The sequence below is a fragment of the Pimephales promelas genome, chromosome 8 (assembly GCF_988280905.1).
Source record: "Pimephales promelas chromosome 8, fPimPro1.hap1.1, whole genome shotgun sequence".
Classification (NCBI taxonomy): Eukaryota; Metazoa; Chordata; class Actinopteri; order Cypriniformes; family Leuciscidae; genus Pimephales; species Pimephales promelas.
The window spans coordinates 2,251,277-2,272,231 of NC_142776.1; the positions used below are offsets into that span (position 1 = coordinate 2,251,277).

The following is a 20,955-nucleotide window of genomic DNA, read 5'->3' on the forward strand; positions in this document are numbered from 1 at the left end:
ATTATTTATATCTGCATACTGGTCACACCCCCAAACATTTGTTATCACAGAAAAGGCCAGACGCGTGTGCTATCAGAGATATTAAAACAAAAAAACACATGTGCAGCGGATAAACATGAATATCTGCCTCTCAGGAGGGCACGAAGCGCGTTCCCGCGTCTCATCTCCTCTGCCCAATGATTGACGTGCACTGAAAGACATACGGGGGCGGGGCTACATGCTCCCTGCGTCCAATCAAGATGTATGGGCGGGGCCTAAAGCATCGCAGAGTCTCTGAGCGCCGAGAGTGCTACAATGTAACAAAAGCAGCGGGATGAAACAGTGAAATAACGCGCGAGTGTATGAAGCGCTTCGTTCTTCACGCGGGACCTGGTTAATAACACACACACACGCACTCACACACACACTCTCTGGTGAGTTTAGTGGTTAAAAGGCTGGTAGTGGCTCGGGCTGTGAGTGACTAAGCTCAGGAGGAGTGAAAGAGAGTATTAGAGGAGTCTCCGACCGGAGAACCGGAGGACCGGAGCGGGCCGACATGGACGAGCAGCCGCGCCTGATGCACGCTCATACGGCCGTGGGGATGAGTGGACACCCCGGCCTGTCTCAGCACATCCAGGACAACACCGGAGCGAACGACGGAGACGGGAGAAAGCAGGACATTGGAGACATTTTACAACAGATCATGACCATCACTGACCAGAGTCTGGACGAGGCGCAGGCCAGGTGAGCTGTCACTCATTACACACACACACACACACACACACACACACACACACACACACACACACACACACACATAGATCTGGAATATTCATATTCACTTTCAACTTTAAGACGCCTGTGAATCTTGATTAGAGAATAAAATAAAATACACTTCAGAAATATTCACTTAATTGATTAAATAATTCCCAAAGTATACCCGTGACAGAAAAAAATGCACTACATTTATATATTTTTATAAATAATACATTATTAATTTAAATATATAAATGAAAAATAATATGTGCAATAAAACATTTACACACACACATATATATATACACACACACACACACACACACACGCATATATTAGTTATATAAAACATTATATACATGTTACATATACATTTTGTTTAATAATATACAGTACATACATTACTTCACCATCACTTTTAAAGATAAACTTCCAAAAAATATTTAATTAACCTAATTTAATTGTAAACATACCTATATACTGTCAAAGTCTGATAAGAACCATACAATGCTAGTTACTGTTGCAACTGTAAACTCTTAATTAATGATTATGAAATGGTCTATTTTTTGGTTTTGATGCATGTAAGCTTCTTAAAACAAGTGGAAAAACAAAAGCAATTCTATTGTATTAAAAATAACTGTGAGATTTTGTTTACTATAGTAAGGGAATATAGGCTAGGTAATATGTTTGACATCTTTATAAAAATTGGTAATTAGCAAATGTTTACTGACAAGCAGGCATCCAGAAACGGACTGATAAGACGATTGCTGTTGTCAGTGTGTCCAAACACATGTGCTCTGTAGTGACAGACATCATCTTTCTGACACGCAGAGCTCATTTTTTGTCAATAGAAATGAAGGAGATGCCAAGATAAAATCTGACAGACAGCACCGAGTCTCACCGTGTCCCTTTAGGATGAATATTGTTCCAAACGGCGGTTCTTAATTCATCAAATAGTGTTTAGCATTTATTATTTTTGTGTATTTTAGAACTACAATTGTTCTTTATTAACAGTTAAAAAAAGGTTCCATTAGTTAATGCATTCAATAATATTATCTAACAATGAGCAATACATTTGTTGCATCTGTTATGTTATTTTATAATAATTCATCTGTTCATTAGTGTAATCTCAGGTCTGTTAACTAATGTTAACAGATGCAACTTTTGATTTTATTAATGTCTGTTTGTAAATACTAACATGAACTTATATTAATAAATGCTATTGTTCATGGAAACTGATTAAACCTTATTAGTAAAAATGTAATCGAATACAACCATTACCATTGCTAAATGAATACATTAATTAATCATAGTGTTTTTGCATATGGATGCGTTCAATAAAAACATGCCTTTCAATAATTCTATCACTGTAAAAAAATATTTTCAAGATTTGTTATCACAACATTTTTTTCTTTTGTCAAATCAAGTTAAATAATTTATTTAGTTGAGATAACTTATTATTTTGAGTTTCTGATGATTAAATCAATCTCCTTCATTGTATTAACTCACTTTTTCCAGTTCAATCAACTTCAAATTTTAAGGCAACCAGGTTACTTCATTTTTTAAGTTAAACCAACTATATTTGTTTACAGTGATACAAAACTATGAATTTATTAACTACTGAAACACTGTAAAAATATTTTCAAGATTTGTTATCACAACATTTTTTCTTTTGTCAAATCAACTTAAATAATTTGTTTAGTTGAGATAACTTATTATTTGGAGTTTCTGATGGTTAAATCAATCTCCTTCATTCTATTAATTCTTCCAGTTCAATCAACTTAAAATTTTAAGGCAACCAGGTTACTTACTTTTTGAATTTTTTACAGTGTACAAATGGAATTTGGTTAATGTTATGCACAAGTATCCTTTATAGTATACTTCAGAGTTGTTATAAAAGATACAACTACTGAAAAAATGCTAGTGGAATTTTGTTAACGCTATGCATAATAAATGTGATAAACAGAGACTTTAATGAGCTGGCTAATGGTCAATATGTGCTTTTAATCCCAGCATGATCACTCGACGTACAGACAACAGGCAGATAAATAAGACAGTGTAATATATCAGAGCTTCACCGCGGCCTTGTGTTGTGTTTCAGAAAACATGCGCTCAACTGCCACCGAATGAAGCCGGCGCTCTTCAACGTCCTGTGTGAGATCAAGGAAAAAACAGGCAAGTGTGTTACCCTCCAGCACATCATATTCTCTAAACTGACTGGATGAAATGCATTGGTATATCAGCTGTGAAAGAAAAGGGTTTGTTGCAGCACATGTTAGTTGTGTAAATACTCTCAGGGAAAAGTGTTTTTCTGCATTGTGCATTGGATGTGTGGGTTAATGTGGTTTCGTAGTGAGGAAATGAAGAAAAACGTTCAGCCTCTTTGACCTCTCGCTGCTAAATCATCTTTACTGCACCAGTCTTCTCTTTGAGCGTGTGTGCAAAAATCCAGTTGTTTTGCTTAGGAAAGTGCAGGATTAAATTTCAAACCGCCATAAGTTGTTTAGCTGAAATGTTTATTTAGTTGCGTTTGGCTGAAGCGATGAATGAACGCATTTTTTTTTTTTTTGAGGGAAAGCGTGTTTCGTTTGCTGGCGTCGTCGTGATGTGGATGTAACTGGAAGGGGATATTGAGATGTGCAAACGGTTCCGGCGTGTTTCACAGTCATTAGTGCATGTAATAAAAAGGAGTAGATGAAGGATAAAGCAGATCTCTGTGGCGTTATCTGTGGGACTGCTGTGCTCCAGCTGTGAGCCGTGGGTGGCTCTCGTCGGGGGCGTCCGAGAGGAGAGACTGACACAGTTATGCGTGGAGTTTTACTCCCCGCCGTTTCTTCTTCTGTTTGTTTTTCTTTTCCGAGTTCACGCAGAGTTCGAGCCGGACGATGTGGACGTATCCCAGACTGCACTGCTCCTCTTTGCCCTTTTCCTGCGAAAATATGAAAGGCCAAACCGTGGAGCCTGAGCTCGACACGCGTGAGTGTTTAGACCTGAGCCTCGCTTGTTCTGCGTTTTCAGATCATTGCTCAGGTCTAAAAATGTTTTCGATTTGAGTTTGTTTTTTGGTCATTCAGTGTTTTAGCAGAAGATACGGTGTTCGCAATGTATTCTTTCAAAATCATCATAACTCTTGAGAATTGTTTATTATGTTTGACATCAGTGGCAAAACTACGCAGGAATGATGTTTGAATCAGTGTGTGTTTAGCACAACGGAGAACCGTAAAGTTGATATACACTGTAAAAACCAATGAGTAAAATTTACTTAATTTTTTTTTAAGGCAAGTTTTTGCACTTGAGTAAATTTCACATTAAATTAAGTAATTTCTATTTAGATATTTAAAGCTTAAGTAATATCCGCTAAAATATTGAATATTTATTTGTTCAACATTTCACTCAAACAATATAACATTGAATTAGACCATATTATTAACTCAGAAATGTTTAAGTAATCAATATATATAGTGTGTGGCACTGTGTGTTCATTTCTGAAGTTTAATGTGTGAACGCAGACCTCAATACTTGGTAGAAAATACACGATGACGGTAACATTTGATGGATCGTTTTTGTGAAAATGAACTCCAAATGTCACAAAATGGCAAGTTACTAATCCTAACAACAAAAGCAATGATAAAATAGAGTAAATACAGCTGGAAAACAGTGAGAAATCAACCTCATTAATTATTCATGGCCCAGTGCATGATGGGAACACTAGTATCAGAAAAGTTGAGTAATTTTACTTAATTCTATAATATTGATATTTACTATAGAATTTACTTTTTTTTTATTCTTGCCTAAACTAACTTTTCTCATGTTAAGTAAATAACATTGTTCTTTCTGTAGTATTTACTTCGACACAAAATCATTTTTATCAGTGTAGTTTGCTTAGAGTTCTTATTGAAAACTGCAATTAAATATATACATTTTGCGTTCGAGCACATTTGCTAATGATTTGTAAAATTGAAATGTCTTTTTTGTAGTTTTTTTGGCATAATATTAGCGATTAATAAAAAAAGTAAAAGATTGTTGTTTTTTTTCAAACTTAGTCTTGATTCCACCATATCCTATTATGAACGTGATTATAATAAATGTAGTTGAAGCCTGACTAAAAAGGATCACCTTTACTTTATTTTGCATTTGATCATTTATTTATCTTAAAACAACAATTTGTGTACTTTAGGCAACAGCATGTTTCAGTGAAATTTGCATGCTTTGGTGCTTAAAATGCATGATTTGTTTGATTTATCAAGTTAAAAAAGTTTGATTGTTTTGATTTCTCCACACTCTCAACCCAGATTTGGCTAACCCAAATGTTGGGTTAAAAATGCAATTAAAAAATGTACATTTGAAAGTGAAAGTTGAAGTTAATTTAATAATTTTTAACCCAACATTTGGGTTTTTCCATATTTGACCCAAATTTGGGTTCAAACAACACAGCATCACTGTTTCAATTTAAAAGTGTACTGTTGAATATATGCAACTTTTTAAGAAATGCAATGCATTTGTAACCTTTTTAATTTTAATTTGTAAACATAATGTCACAGTTGAGGGGGACTTGTGTTTAAAGTTTACAGTAGTTCTAATAGTTTTTTTTTAAAGCTCAAGATCACGTTCAGTCCTGTCAGCAGATAGTGTGTGTTTTTACAGTTCCTTCCAGTGTGCCAATCGACACCTTGGTCGCCACACGACCTTTTGACCTGTGTTTTTACTGTGATATAAGGGAAATAATACGACCCAAAGCGTTCTTCTGCATGCAGACTTTATTTTAGTCCACACGTCTGAGACGCTTTTCCGTGGCGCTCTTCACTTGCTTTCATTCCACTCATATTTTCTTTCTTGTCTGAGGAATGCGTCTTTGCAAAGACTCATGTGTGAGTGCAAAAATGTTTTTGTGTGCGGCTTTGCATGGTGTGTATTATTGATGAACACATACTGCACATTTTATATCAGTGCAGATGATCAGATATTAATAATATGAATACATTTAAAAATGTATTGAATGTTGGTGTTTTCTGTCATTTTTTCATAATGTTGTGCATTACTTTATTTAACCCTAAAACCGTATTCTGGACAAATGTGGGCAAAATAGTTTTGATTTATTTTTAAAAAACACTTCCCTTGATCTGAGCGGTACAAGACTTGGCTACTTTTCCTAAGTTTGCCTCCTGAACACACAACATTTTTTTTTTGACTCAATTCTACAAAGTTAAGTGGGTGAAAAAAAACCCCGCCTTAATCTTCTATTTGGGTCAAAAATGGGCACCCATAGAAATGAATTAGAAAAACTGTAATTTAGAGCACTCTAAAGTAAGCCAAAATAAGACACCAGGTGACAGCAAAGTCACTTCATCTTTAGGTTTTAGCTCTAAGAACTTATTGGAATGATATTTTAATGTAGTTAAAAAAAAATTAAAAATAAAACAAAGAAAATATGGTACCATTTGAAGTAAATAAATTCAAAAGTACCCCCAAAATAATAAAAAAACACCATAAATGGATAGACAAAACTTTATCGAAGACAGTGATATAACATTTATAATAAATAAAAATTAGGATCACACATTTGTCCACAATTAAGGGCTATAAAGTGAATACGGTTTGAGGGCTAAGGTGGTTTTAGGTACACATTTACCATGGTAAAAATCGCTGTCATGCAAGCTATGTTGTTTCCAGATCATACAGGTTAAATAGTTAAACAAAAAATACTTACTTTAACTATTAAACTATTGCTTTGCTGGCATAGAATGATGCATGCAGTTTAATTTGTGATGAGCTTCAAAACATGTTGGAAATAGAAACGGAGCAGTCTGATGAAACGATGGCAGTGTCTTGTCCGAGCGTCTGTGAGGCACAATCATGTTGGAAAAACTCTGGCACCAAATGACTTTCCAAAAATACACTCTCAAACTAGATCCATTGGCACACACAGACCCGACGACACCACACCACCACCACGCAAACTTTGGTTTCATTATTCCACACAACGACACATAACCCAGCCAGCACTTGAAAGGAGCAGTGCAAATATATCTTCGGCTTCATCTCAGCGTCTCTGACACACGGAGACGAAGCCGAATTCTTGGATCTCTTGGAACTTCAGAACGCTGTCGAGGCGTCTAATTGCTGAATGTCAGAGTTTGTTCAGTGACACAACCTTGAACCTTCAGCTTTGACAAAGACACACTATAGCGGCGCGAGGAGTGCGAGGGTTTGAGCGCCTGTCAGGGATTTTACATCGCATACGAATAGTCGTGAACTTCTGAAAGCTCCAAATGAAGCCCTAATGGAAGCTGTTTATGCTCTCACTGGCTTGTTTGTTGTTGTTGTTGTTGTTTACGCGTTATTTGTTTATTCTGTTCAGAATAGGTTTTTCTCTTCTTAGTGAACACAATTTTCCACTTTGCTTTTATGAAAAGGGACAAAAAATTGGAATAGGCTATTTAGATTACTCTAAAAAATGCTTGGTTGTTTTAACCCAAATTTGGGTCAAATATGGACAAACCCAAATGTTGGGTTACGAAATGTCATTTAAACATTTAAGTTTAACCCAATGGCTGAGTTTGTCCATATTTGACCCAAAGATGGGTTAAAACAACCCAGCATTTTTTAAAGTGTGATATTTGCATGCCTCAAAAATCTGATAAATATATTCATGCATGAATGATAATTGAGTTGATTTGATTTACTATTCGAAATGACAAAAAAGCATGGTAAAAGCATCTCCAGTGTTTGCAAAAAGAAAACACTGTAAAAAAAATGCCGCTGATGTTTCAACATTGGGGAAAAATAGGGACAAACCCAACATTTTTAAATGAAATATTTAACCCAACGTTTGGGTTTGTCCATATTTGACCCAGAATTGGGTTAAAACAATCCAGCATTAATTTTTTTTATAGTCTCAAATTGATATTTTACATTAGTTTTATGTGGATTTTATTTTTGCTGCCTTAGATTATGAGTTAAATCTCATATAACTTGAAAAATTGCTTTTTTTCAAAACACAATGAAAGACAGCAATGCAATAGATAATATTTGTTGATTAATTCTATGTGCGCCAATATGTATTTCTTTTTTATACATGTTTTAAATGAGTTAAAGCTAATTTAGTTATTGGTTTCACCACTGTAATGATGTTTTCTTTATCACAACCATCTGTTGACGACTGTAAATCTCAATCTTCTAAACATCTGTCAAATCTCGCAGAGTCGAACCTCTCTACAAAAGGCTAGTTTTCTCGTGGCATGTGTTTAAACGGTGTGAGGTTTAGCGCCGGGGGGGTTGGGGTGATGTAATGTTATTTTTTGATGGGTGAGAATGAGGTGAGCGGAGGGCAGGGCAGGAATATTTGACAGTGTTGAAACGAGCCAGAGATATGATTACTGCGAGCCGTTGGGAAGCTCGACTCCTTACGGCTTCTTAGGCTGAACACACCAGTGCACGCACAGTACACACTTCCATAGCTCATTACAGACGGAGTAAATCATCTACGGCAGCTCGGTCTCAAACCAGCAGACAGGCGCTCATTTAACACGCTTTGAGAGTGTGTCGCGCCGTTAACAATGACATGCTTGATGTCACAAAATAGAACCTCATTTTGCTTATCTAATACTCAGAATAGCAGCATATTACTATTTGCACTATTGCTGTGGTATACTATAACAATATTTGGTTACACTTTAGTTTATGGTGTCCGTGCTACAGTGTAAGTTGGTTTAGTGTTAGTTGCATGTAGAGCCTGACCGATAAAGGATTTTGAAGGCCGATACGATACAAATATTTTTGGGTTTTAAAATCCGATGTTCCGATATATCGGCTGATATATATATTTTTTTATTAAATATTGTTGGATAAAGCTAACTTTTCTGCACAAGATACGTTTGATACTTTTCTCTATGTCTAAATGTTCAATCCTCGCAAGTATAACTTACATTTTACAATGCAGGGACTGTAACTAGAGATATGCTAGTTATAAATACAGTAATCATTACTTTATTTAGGTAGAAAAAGTTAATTGTGGTCATTAATGTTAACGTTAGCGGTCTTCCACTGATGATAGTGGCATTAGCTACAGTAGCTTTGTGGTTAGCTAGTCTATGATGAGCCATAATTTAGCAATAGATACTGCAAATTGTAAAACATACATTTTCAATATAACAGGCCAAGGAGAGATGATTGAAGCGTGTTTCGTCCGTTTTTATTTTATTTTTTTAAATATTCATTTATCAGCCATTATAACTGCCGATACCGATATTATGGAAAATGCCTAATATCGGCCGATAATATCGGCTCTAGTTGCATGCAATTAATACTACAGTAACCAGATGTAACGTGCACTGTAAAATAAAGTGTAACCCAATTGCTAACGCTTCCTTTTACAGTCCAGTTACCCATGTGAATACGATGTACTTATTTTAGTTACTAGGTAATAACTAATACTAACCCCTAAACCTACCCCTGTCTTATATTAGCCAGTACTTTCTAGGAAAGTACACTGTAATACTGTACCGTAAAAGGAAGCGTTATCGCCCAATTTTCTTTTTGCATAGAACATGAGCTGCCAAACGGTGCAGTTTTCAACGCGGGATGTGCAACACTGCATCCTAAAATGTGATGCATTCTTTCCGTTTTAATATTTAACATCAGATCATCCAAACAGCGCTTTTTTGACTCGTATTGATCAGACTGCCAAACTGCAAAACAAATGGATTTATTTCCAAGATGAAGACTAGATGCTCTTTGCAAGTGCTGAAAACTGAAACATTTTGAATTAATTAATGCCCACTTTCTCCACTTTCTACCATGTCAGTTTAGTTTGAGTGCATGCACATGCTTGGATGCCAACGAGAAGAAAAGTCATGGGACTCTGAAAAGTTTATTTTCATTTTTCATTTATTTGTTTATTTTACAGGGACAGTGCTCATTAATTGACAGTAAAATAATTGTAAATGAGCCAGAGTTAGCTCAACAGGCTAATTTGCATCTGTTGTCCCTGGCCAGTTATTATGATGGCAACCTAAAAACGTGCATGAAGAGCACAACGTGCATAAGCACACAGCATGCTTATTTTGCAATGGTTAGTTGCACTTTATTACTTGCATTTAGCATTGCTTTTCCAGATCTGACCCTTAGGGATTTGATATCTAGGCATTTGGGTTAGGGTTACTGTTATTAAATCAGCCAAACAAATGACTTAAGGGTCAAGAGCCCAACTAAAACACACACTGATCACCATAATGGTGACTTAAAATGATGTTTTTCTCCTTCAGTGATTCTGCTTGTTAACATCATGTTGGCAATATAAAATAAAGAGTTCTTCATTTTCATCTTCATCTTCATTGGTGTAAATTTTACTCATTTTAAATGGGACATTAATGTGATTTAATTATTACTCAGGTCTAATTTGTTCAACTTTAATTAATAATATTGCTTGTAATCTGTCGTCACAGTGTTATTGATGAGATATAGCATATTCATTTTTACAGTGTGGTCTCTCAGTGCTAATATGTGCTGCTTTGTCTTTCATTGTGTGTTTTTTTTATGATTTTTTACACATGCTGATGCAGCATCTCTGCGGAGCGCGAACAAGCAGGATATGAGAATCACATCTGTTAGAGCGGCTCATCATCCTTCAAGCGGAAACGCTAAAGCCTAATCCAGCACATAATAGAGGCGCACACACACACACACCGACTGGCAGCGCGGCCGGCGTGGCGTTTTTGGAACGACTCCGCCAGGCTTTTGCAGAAATGAGATTAGGCGAGCATGCAACAGCAGCCACGGAGAGATCTGTCATCGTTTTCTCTCAGTATACACTGGAGCACAATCACATTACCTTATGAATTATGCAAATTGTCAGTGGCCTAATTGAGATGTGTTAATCATATTAAGAGGCTTAATAGCTTGAATTTAACTGTGATGCTATTTGGTAATTAAGCACGACGGCGAGTTCGGGCTGCTGTGATTGAGCTGCTTGTTGAAGATGATGTCGAGCGTCTGTCTGTGTGCCTGAATTAGAGACGTACTATTAGGACTTCTTCGTTTAATATGAACATTTTCAAGCTCAAGTTGTGTGAAGTTGATCTAATGATGAAACAAAAAGCATGGTGAAAAGAAATTTCTAGCATTGCAATTGATTGCACAATTGCATAATATAAAAAAATATTGTTGGTTTTACTTAAAAAATCAAGTAACCTGGTTGCCTTAAATTTTTAAGTTGATTGAACTGGAAAAAGTGAGTTGATACAATGAAGGAGATTGATTTAATCATCAGAAACTCAAAACATTATGTTATCTGAGCCACATAAATTATTTAAGTTGATTATAAGTCCTTGATATAGACTAAGATCTGGTTCAGAGAATATTTTTTTAGGTAGAATATTAAACAATATTCACTTTTGGCTCCATATTTGGAATGTCTGTATGTTTAAAGAGTTGTTAGTTGAAGCAAAATCATTAAAACATTATATTACGTAGACTGCTCATTCTTTAGAAACTAACATTTCAAACGCGTATGCATATAAGTCTTTGTAAGATCTAGTAATATTTTTTAAAGAAATTAATATTTTTATTCATCAAGGATGCATTAAATTGATCAACACTAAAAACATTTATAATGTAACAAAAAATATATTTATTTCAAATAAATAGTGCTCTTTTGAACTTCCTATCAATCAAAGAATGTGTCCCGGTTTTCACAAAAATATGATAATGATAATAATCATAAATGTTTCTTGAGCAGCAAATCATCATATTAGAGTGATTTCTGTTGGATCATGTGGCTGGAAATTTAGCTTTCATCACAGGAATCGTAATATTATATAATAGTGTTTTATTGTATTTTAATCAAATAAATGCAGCCTTGGTAAACAAGAAGAGACTTTTTTCCAAAAAAGTCTATTGTCTTTTTTAATCAATGATTTGTTGCATGCCTAATATTTTCAGTTCCTAATATATGATTTATTGGAGTCAAACCCATTAGAAAATGTCCGATTTGCGTAGTAAACCCAATGCGCCTGGTAAACTGCCTCCGAATGGGTTCTTTTGTCAATAGATGGTATCTTGTGCTCACTGAGATATGAATGACCGGCTCGCAGCGCATTAGACGAGATGGCGCTCGCGCGGTGCATTAGACAGAGACGCTGTGGTGATTTTATCTGCCCGTTTGCTTTGTGTCGCTGCTTCCCAAAGCTGGTGGGTGGAGACACGCTCGGCCCTCCGTTACTGCCAGCTTTCTTGATATGTTACGACTTTAATCAAATCTGAAAATTTGTAATGCGCATTAAAGTGAACGTGAAGTGCTCCTCGCGAGCGCCGTTGCCATACCAACCCTGGAGGAGTCGTGTGTCTTTAATGCGCGGTTGGAAATCTCATTTCTTCCCCCTCTCCGTCACACACACACACACACAGAGAGAGAGACTGAGGCCTCTCTGCACGTACTGGAAATGACACAAATTAATATACACTACTTAAACTAGACCGAGATTAATGGCCGCCTTTCGCTGCAGTTTAGTCCCACTGTCAGTTGCCGGGTGTTCCTTGGACAAAATCAACATTTATCCCACTTTTGCCCCGGGCTTTTAGGATGCAAGGATCTGAACCCTAATCCAGCTCCTTCATACATCATTCTCCACCTCGCTGCATCCACACCTCTTTCAAGCACTCATAGATTTCATGTTTTATTTGCATCAATAGTTAACGCTGCATATAACGCATCGGTGTGTGCGCACTGCCTGTAGTGGGATAGAGGAGGCTATGTTAAGTATAACTGTGTTTGTGGCAACTGTGCAAAAGTTTGGGGTGTGTTAGGTTAGGATATTCTTAAAGGGATAGTTCATTTTGAAATTAATTTTTGATATGTTTTAGCTTACCCCAAGGGCATCGAAGATGTAGGTGTCTTTGTTTCAAAATAGTTTCAATTTTGATATTTTGAGGTCAAACCGTTTTTGTCTGTCAGTCATATAATGGAGGTCTATGGTCACCACCTCAAAGAGCATGCACAGAGAAGTCCAAATTAAACATGATTTAATGACTCGTAAATGTAAGTACTCGTTGATGGCCTAAGACACGAAACGAGCGGTTTGTGTGAGAAAAAAAAAACAGTTTTATATCGCATTTACATGCTCTTTGAGGTGGTGACCATAGACCTGCATTATACGACTGACAGACAAGAACGGTTTGACCTAAAAATATCAAAATTGAAACTACTGTGGAAACAAAGACACATAAATCTTGGATGCCCTTGAGGTAAGATAAAACATATCAAAAATTAATTTCAAAGTGAACTATAAAGACGTTTCTTCTGCTCACCAAGGCGGCATAAAAAACAGAATGAAAAGGAGCTATTTTCTAAGTGAATATATATAGTAAAATGTAATTTATTCCTGTGTTCAAAGCTGAATTTTCAGCATCACTCCAGTCTTCAGAAATCACTCTAATATGATGATTTGCTGCTTATTTCTGATTACTATCAATGTTGAAAACAGTTGTGCTGCTTCATAACTCTGAAGTTTCCCCCTTTAGGTTCAAAACAACAGCATTTGGATTCACATGATTCATTTTGATTCGTTGAGTCACAATACAATTCCAAAACGATTCTCGACGCCAACAGCATTGGAACGTAAATAAACAGCTGGCAGAATTAGAGAAAATTCATTGCATTCATGTTTATATCTGGAATGAAGAACCCAAACAGCAATGTAACATTTTTCATGAAAGACATTAAAAGCACTTTATTAAGTTGAAAGTTTCTTGTCATAGTCAAAGTCATGCAATTTGACATTTAAATGTTAAAAGTTTATTTTTAAGCCATTAAAATGACTTTGGAGTCTCTTAGGTTTCACAAGTTTTACAACGAGGCCCCTTTTTGATTAGTTATTATTGGAGTTTGATTGGTGTGCAATGAATGATTTGAAGTCAGTGCTGGAAACTGTCTAAATATAACTAAAAAATGTATGAACCAATCAGCACTGCTGTTCAAAAGCTCGGGGTCAGTTAGATTTCAAATAAAATGAAAATAAAAAGTGACATTTATAATGTTACAAATATTTATATTTCAAATAAATGCTGCCCTTTTGAACTTTCTATTCATCAAAGAATCCTGAACAAAAAAAAAATGTGTCATGGTTTCCAGAAACATGTTTTTTTGAGCAGCAAATCATCATATTAGAGTGATTTCTGAAGGATCATGTGACACTGAAGACTGGATGCTGAAAATCAAAGGAATGAGTGACATTTTAACATATATTATTCACAAAGAAAACAGTTATTCAATATTGCAATAATATTTTTAATCCAATTAATGCAGCCTCGGTGAGCAGAACACTGTAAAAAATATTTTCAAGATTTGTTATCACGACATTTTTTCTTTTGTCAAATCAACTTAAATAATTTATTTAGTTGAGATAACTTATTATTTTGAGTTTCTGATGATTGTATTAACTCACTTTTTCCAGTTCAATCAACTTAACATTTTAAGGCAACCAGTTTACTTACTTTTTTAAGTTAAACCAACAATATTTTTTTGCAGTGAAGAGAGTTTTCAAAAACATAAATAAACACTCTAAAAAAAACGATTCGTTCGCTGAACAACCGTCACGTGTAAAAGTAATTAGATTAAACACAACAAAAATTAAGTATTCATAACTTTTCCAATATTTGAGCTCACGCAACACTCTTTACTTTAAAATATATGCATCACATTACATATATTTTTAAGACTGTTGCATGAACTCAAATATTTAAGTACATATAAAAGGATTTTTTGTTAATTTTAAGCAAAATTATTTCAAGTTGGGATCACTTAAAATATATCTGCACCATTTTTGCATCATACTTTTTAAGTAAATCCAACACATCATTTTTAGAGTGTACACTGTAAAAAAAATATTTTCAAGATTTGTTATCACAACATTTTTTCTTTTGTCAAATCAACTTTAATCATTTATTTAGTTGAGATAACGTATTATTTTGAGTTTCTGATGATTAAATCAATCTCCTTCATTGTATTAACTCACTTTTTCCAGTTCAAATCAACTTAAATAATTTATTTAGTTGAGATAACTTATTATTTTGAGTTTCTGATGATTAAATCAATCTCCTTCATTGTATTAACTCACTTTTTCCAGTTCAATCAACTTAAAATTTTAAGGCAACCAGGTTACTTACTTTTTAAAATTTAAACCAACAATATTTTTTTTTACAGTGTACCAACCCGAAACGTCTGTATGGTAGTGTATATAATCTAGTTGACCTCACTAAATGACTCAATGGTTTGTTAAAAGACTAGTAAAGCATTGTGACCCATCCTTTGTTGCAAGGTTGAACTGCAACTGTGGTGTGTATAAACTGACGGATACAGAAATGATTGTTCCCGTGTGCTTCCCCACAGAGATCAGAGGCAAAACACTCTCTCTCTCCTCCGGTATGGATTGTCTGGCTATGCAAATCGCTCATAATTAGACATGCTAATATATGGCAGTAATAAGGCGCAGTCTGTCGTTATGTCTGCCAGTCTCTGCATTGTGTCCAGCGAAAAAATGTGTCTTTAAAATAACACTTCCCCCAGTCCTCTGTCATTCCCATAGACATGACGCATAGCTTGCATAAAACGAGTCTCAATAATTGCCTCATTTATGCACATTTCACTAATTTTTCTTGCATTTTCAGACAGTGATTCAAATTACAGTATAGGGGATATTTCTGTAGGATTTTTTTTTCTGTTTATGACATATTGTTGACAATAAATCTACAGACACTCACACCAATTAGTGCACTAGTTCATTGTGAAAGTGTTGGGTCTCATGTGTCTCTTTTAGCATCTTAAAATAGTCCCCTGGACGCAGTGCTCGTGGCACGGAAATGTTTTTTTAAGGAAGCATGTGGAGCTTGTGCCCCCTGAAAGGAAACAAATGTTTGGGAGAAGCAGAGAGCGGCGGTTTTGGCCCGTTTCCCGGTACAGACGCGAGTGCCATCACAGGCTCCGGAAGAATGAAGTTCCTTCTGCACACGCAAGAACCGGTTTCAAGCAGAACCCCATGCAATGCATAGCTGCAACATTTAATGTTGCTTAATGCTGGAAGCCGACCTTCTGTGGTCCATAATCCCATCTCACCCTTCTTACGTGCATTTAATGACATGATTCCTCAGATCCTGCTGTGAAGTGCTTTCAAAGCAGCAGTCATGCTCTGTTAAAGGAGTAGTTCACTTTTAAAAAAAACTTTTGCTGATATTTTACTCACCCCCATGTCATCCAAGATGTCCATGTCTTTCTTTCTTCAGTCGAAAAGAATTTTTTTCAGGATTTTTCTCGATATAATGGATTCAATGGGGTCCAAACGGTTCAAGGTCCAAATGAGAGTTTCAGTGCAAACTGCAAACTGTTCAAAGGGCTTTAAACGATTCCAGACGATGAATTCTGCTCATTTCAAAAATAAATTAAAAAGTTTACATTTTATAAGCACAAACGCTCGCCTTGCTCTGTTCGTGACTCTCCTGTTCGAAATTGAACGAATCTTTTTTCGAGTCATTTTTTCATTTCATTCGTTGAATTAACCAAATGACTCAAAATATGTGTTCATTTTGATGAACGAGTTCGAACAGGAGAGTCACGAACGCGCATCACAGAACAGAGCAAGGCGAGCATTTGTGCTTATAAAACTTAAACGTTTTTACTTATTTATTAAATGAGCGATCGTTTCGCTTGATAAGACCCTTATTCGTCGTCTGGAATCGTTTAAAGCCCTTTGAAGCTGCACTGAAACTCTCATTTGGATGTTTGGTTCCCATTGAAGTCCATTATATGGAGGAGAAAAATGCTGGAATGTTTTCATCAAAAACCTTAATTTCTTTTCGACTGAAGAAAGAAAGACATGGACATCTTGGATGACATGGGGGTGAGAAAATTATCAGCTAACGTTTTTTTTTTTTTTTGTTTTTTTTTAAAGTGAACTACTCCTTTAAATCCTAGGAGTTTTTGTAAAATGGCGTTGTCATTTTCTAGCTAACTCGGCACTTTTGAAGACCTCATGCACCGCTCTGTGCAGTCAGGGATGTGGAAGATGAAACCGGTGCTTGTCATTTTAAGTGGTCAACTAAGGACAGTCTTCGTGGTACACTAAACTACAGCCTTTGATCAGCGGTTGTGAAATGTGTAAGTCTCCTTTCTGTTCAGAAAGATTCCTTCAAAACAGTTTTTAGTACAAGATGTGCTTCTGGAGTCAGTTTAGTTGTGTGACTCTTTTATTTGTTTCTGACTGGTGTCCCAGAATACAGTCATGAGTCATGTGGACTGAGATGAGCACTAACACACACGCTGCTCAGGCATGCTTCATTTAGCGCCAGATTCAGCTTCATGACTGATGCGTCTGTGATTTCACTCGCCTAATGTAAATGCAAGACAGATTTTGCGGCATCAACAAAACTTCCCATTTACGTCCAAGTTCAAACTCTTGATCTCATAAGTAATATTAATAATGTTTGCTGTTATGTTTTCTGTAGCATGCACAATAGCGTTATATATTGTGTTGTGTGTGTTGTGTACACTCCGCGCAGCTTCTAAGCGGGGTAAAGTTAATTTTGTTTGTGATATTCACCAGACATTCATTGAAAAATGGCAATTACCTCCTAATCGACTTAGCCAAATATGACTTCGCTATATAATAAGCACTGCCCCTCAAAAGCCGCCGCAATGTGAGTTTCGCCGGGAAAGCCCGCTCTTGACGGAGACGCGAGTTATTAGGGACCGTGTGGAAAGTGCACTTTTTCTGACACGTTTGTTCAAAGACTATATACAATTTTCAACACTAGACATGCTATAATCCTGGTTATGGGCGATTCGTTGCCGACAGTCTCTGCCTACGGTTTACCAATAACAACTGACTGGGTCATTTGACCAATCGCCGCAGATTCGCGTCACTCAAAGGAGGTGTTTGGGAAAATGAATCCTCGAACGAATCATTTGGGAGTCAGTTAAAAATAAATGCATATTATAAGACAAATCAAGTGTTTTTATCCTTGCATGCACGTTAAACTGTTCCAAAAATAGGAACATTTCAAATGCTATGAAAGGGGCTCTTTAATCTTCTAAAGGGGGTCGCACACCGGGCGCGCAGCGCAGCGCCGCGCCGCGTCGCGTCGCGCCACGTCTAGAACAATTCACAGGTATCGCACACCGGACGCGCAAATTCTATTCGCACGAGCTCAGTTTTGAATCAACTCCTGGTAGGAGTCAAGAGCTGCAAAATGGGTGAGTTTAAACTGGATGTATTATATATATTTTTTATGTTAAGTGAATAAAATAGCTGATGTTTGAACGTTATTAACCAAGTAAAAGTGTCTATCACCTTGTTAAGTCTGTTATTTTGTTGTAACGTTATCCGTTGTCTAGGCAACTACTTCATTGATTACTCCCTACTCCTTCATACTACTCCCTACTTCATTGACGAGTTTTTCTTCGTCCATTTCGCTCCACTGCTACGCTACAGAAAGTACCTGAAGTGTGTTGTGACCTGGTAAATCCAATAGGTGGCTCTACACGACCGTGAACCACGTGAGGCAAACCTTACATCGCATGCATTAATATTTCGCACTGATGGGTTTAGACTGCTAGGCTACTTAATAATAATAATAACCCAGTTAGTGTATGGTTAATATGATAGAGTACCTATTGAAAAATGGATTTAAAAAGGCTATGTTTGATAAAACTATGCAAATGGCGCTCTGTGGCGCGGCAGGGTTTTGAACACGGTCCTGAGCCGTAGCTGGGCGGCGCGGACAGACGCCGAAAGGCGCCGCCGGTGTGTGTACACACATAGAGAATAATGTGTTCGAATTTTGAAGACATGGCGCTGCGCGACGCGGCGCTGCGCTGCGCGCCCGGTGTGCGACCCCCTTAAGTGATTTATAAATCCTCCGAATGCACCAATTATATTTTCTGTTTTCGCTTTAACTCTTTCCCCGCCTTTGACTGACATTTCTGGCTTTTCACACTGTAAACAATGCTGGGTTGTTTGAACCCAAATTTGAGTCAAATATGGACAAACCCAAATGTTGGGTTAAAAATGCCTTTAAAATATGTACAGTTGGAAATAAAAGCAGTATAGACCTAAACATAAAGCAAATTTTCCTGTGAACGCTTTATATAAATACAATATAGGTAGGTCTAAATCCGGGTGATCACTTATCTCAGTGTTATATATATATATAGCCTATATATATCATCATATCGTCCAGCCCTAAAACTTTATAGTCTTTTTTTTGGTCAGTGTTTTTTAAAAAACATCCAAGGATATATTCAAGGATAAATGTTAAATTGATGACTTGTTAATATATATATATGTATATATATATATATATATATATGTGTGTGTGTGTGTATAATAGCAATATATATATGCATCATATATACAGTATATATATATATATATATATATATATATATATATATATTTATATAACAATAGAAAATATATGGGTATGGTTTTACAGCTAAATTTAGCATATTGACACAAAATGATAACTGCAATGAGTCCAGTTGTTTCTGTTAATTGCAGCGATCCATTTGCTCCTCTTTCTATCGCAGTCTGTAAAAGTATACCTCTGATTTTTTTGTCAAATCTAGTTGTACAGTCAATCACAAAACTCTTTCCCACTTTATATGTGTTGTGTTTGTTTTTCCCGGCATTCACGCTGATAACAAATATAACCGCTCAGTCTTTTTGCCACTCACTGTGAGGAACTGCAGGCCGACGGTGACGTCACGTGCATACCCTCTTTTGTAACTAAACAAAATATATAACACTGGCCTAGTGGTTTTTGGATATTTTACTGCAAAAATCGTACATATTGCACCTTTAACCCCCGATTTTTAGTCAATGATATTGAATGTTTTGCATGCAAACTGCATCAGATGCCTTCTGGCGATCCATAGATGTGTCATGCTGATACTATGAAGAGAACAGCTCTAGACATTAAAAGTTGGCAATAATGGAGAACATCTGCAGGAATCTTCTGGTTTGCATTTGGAGAACCAGACACTGTTCTCACTGCTCCGGCTGAATTGATCTGATGATGGCTTTCTCCTGTTTACTCGACTCTAACTTCAACTCCTGCAAGATAAAGGCTGGAGGTTAACGTAACCTTGATGAAGAGCTCATCTCGCTGAGATTCACGCGCTCAATCCATCATGGAGTATGAAAATGAAGCCGTCGAGAGCGACACGATATACGGAGCAGTTAAATGGGCCATTTCAGATGTTTTGTGTAGCACACCGAGTACGAAACCTCCCCCGTCGTGCCGTGCAGTCCATTTTCCAGCACTCTTATCTTCTTTCCTCTCGTTACCCATCTCTCCCTTGCTGTAAACCCACCTCACCTCTTTTCCCCTCTTCTTTTCTATTCACAACCCATTTGTGTCGCCAGCCAGCAGCACAAATTAGGAATATACAGCCTGGTGTCAAAACGAGCGCTCATAAAATATTAACAGCGTGTAGGAAATTTTACATGGCAACATTCTTTTTCATTTTCAGGTCTGTCAGCACAAGCTGTGCTGAAGCTATTTGTGTGCTTGCCTCTATTTTAATGCTGCTTATTTGGAGCCATTTTCCCACGCCATCTTTTTTTATGCCTTCTCAGAGTCAAAGGTAGAGCATTTTAAAGACCTCCATTAATTCACTTTTTTTTTGTCAGCGATTTCAACACTTTTGGACTAAATGTCTTGTTTAGCCAGACTTTATGCCTGTTGTCTATTGCCACTTTGCAGTTTATTGCCTCTTTTGAGTACTCAGGGTTTGTTACTGTCGTAGTAAAAATGCAAAAATGCACATTAAACATGCTCAATGAGAGGGTGTGCTTGCAATGCATTGGGCTAGCAACGATTTTCTCCTCGTAAGCCATCATGGTAGCGGTTTGGAGACTTGTGAACATCAGATTGGAGCATTGCCACACTGAAAAATGTCTTTGTGCACAATATGCTTGAGAAGATCTGTGTTTTTGCTACAAAAATCCTATGATTGTATAAAAGTGGTGCATACATGTCTCAAGCTGTGCTGTCCAGCTGTTGGATGATGATCACACAGAAAAGAATGAAGGCCAAACTATTATAACTTTTATAACGACAGGAGAAATTTTGAAGATTTTGCATGCAATTGTAATGCATGTTCAAAGGATCATGAAATATCATTCAAATTTCATACAATTAATCCACATGACTATACTACTGTATATTCCA

At 36.5% G+C, this 20,955-nt stretch overlaps 1 protein-coding gene across 4 annotated transcripts in view; it reads left to right on the plus strand.

Moving 5' to 3' along the window:
• The first annotated feature begins 270 nt into the window (after positions 1 to 270).
• pbx1b (pre-B-cell leukemia homeobox 1b) overlaps positions 271 to 20,955 on the plus strand; it is a 92,557-nt gene continuing 71,872 nt past the window's right edge. For all 4 annotated transcript variants that reach the window (XM_039656560.2, XM_039656562.2, XM_039656561.2 and 1 more), the window contains exons 1-2: positions 271 to 723; positions 2,837 to 2,910. In XM_039656560.2, coding sequence (XP_039512494.1) covers positions 536 to 723; positions 2,837 to 2,910 — 262 coding nt within the window. In that variant the 5' untranslated portion in view covers positions 271 to 535. The remainder of the gene's footprint in view (positions 724 to 2,836; positions 2,911 to 20,955) is intronic.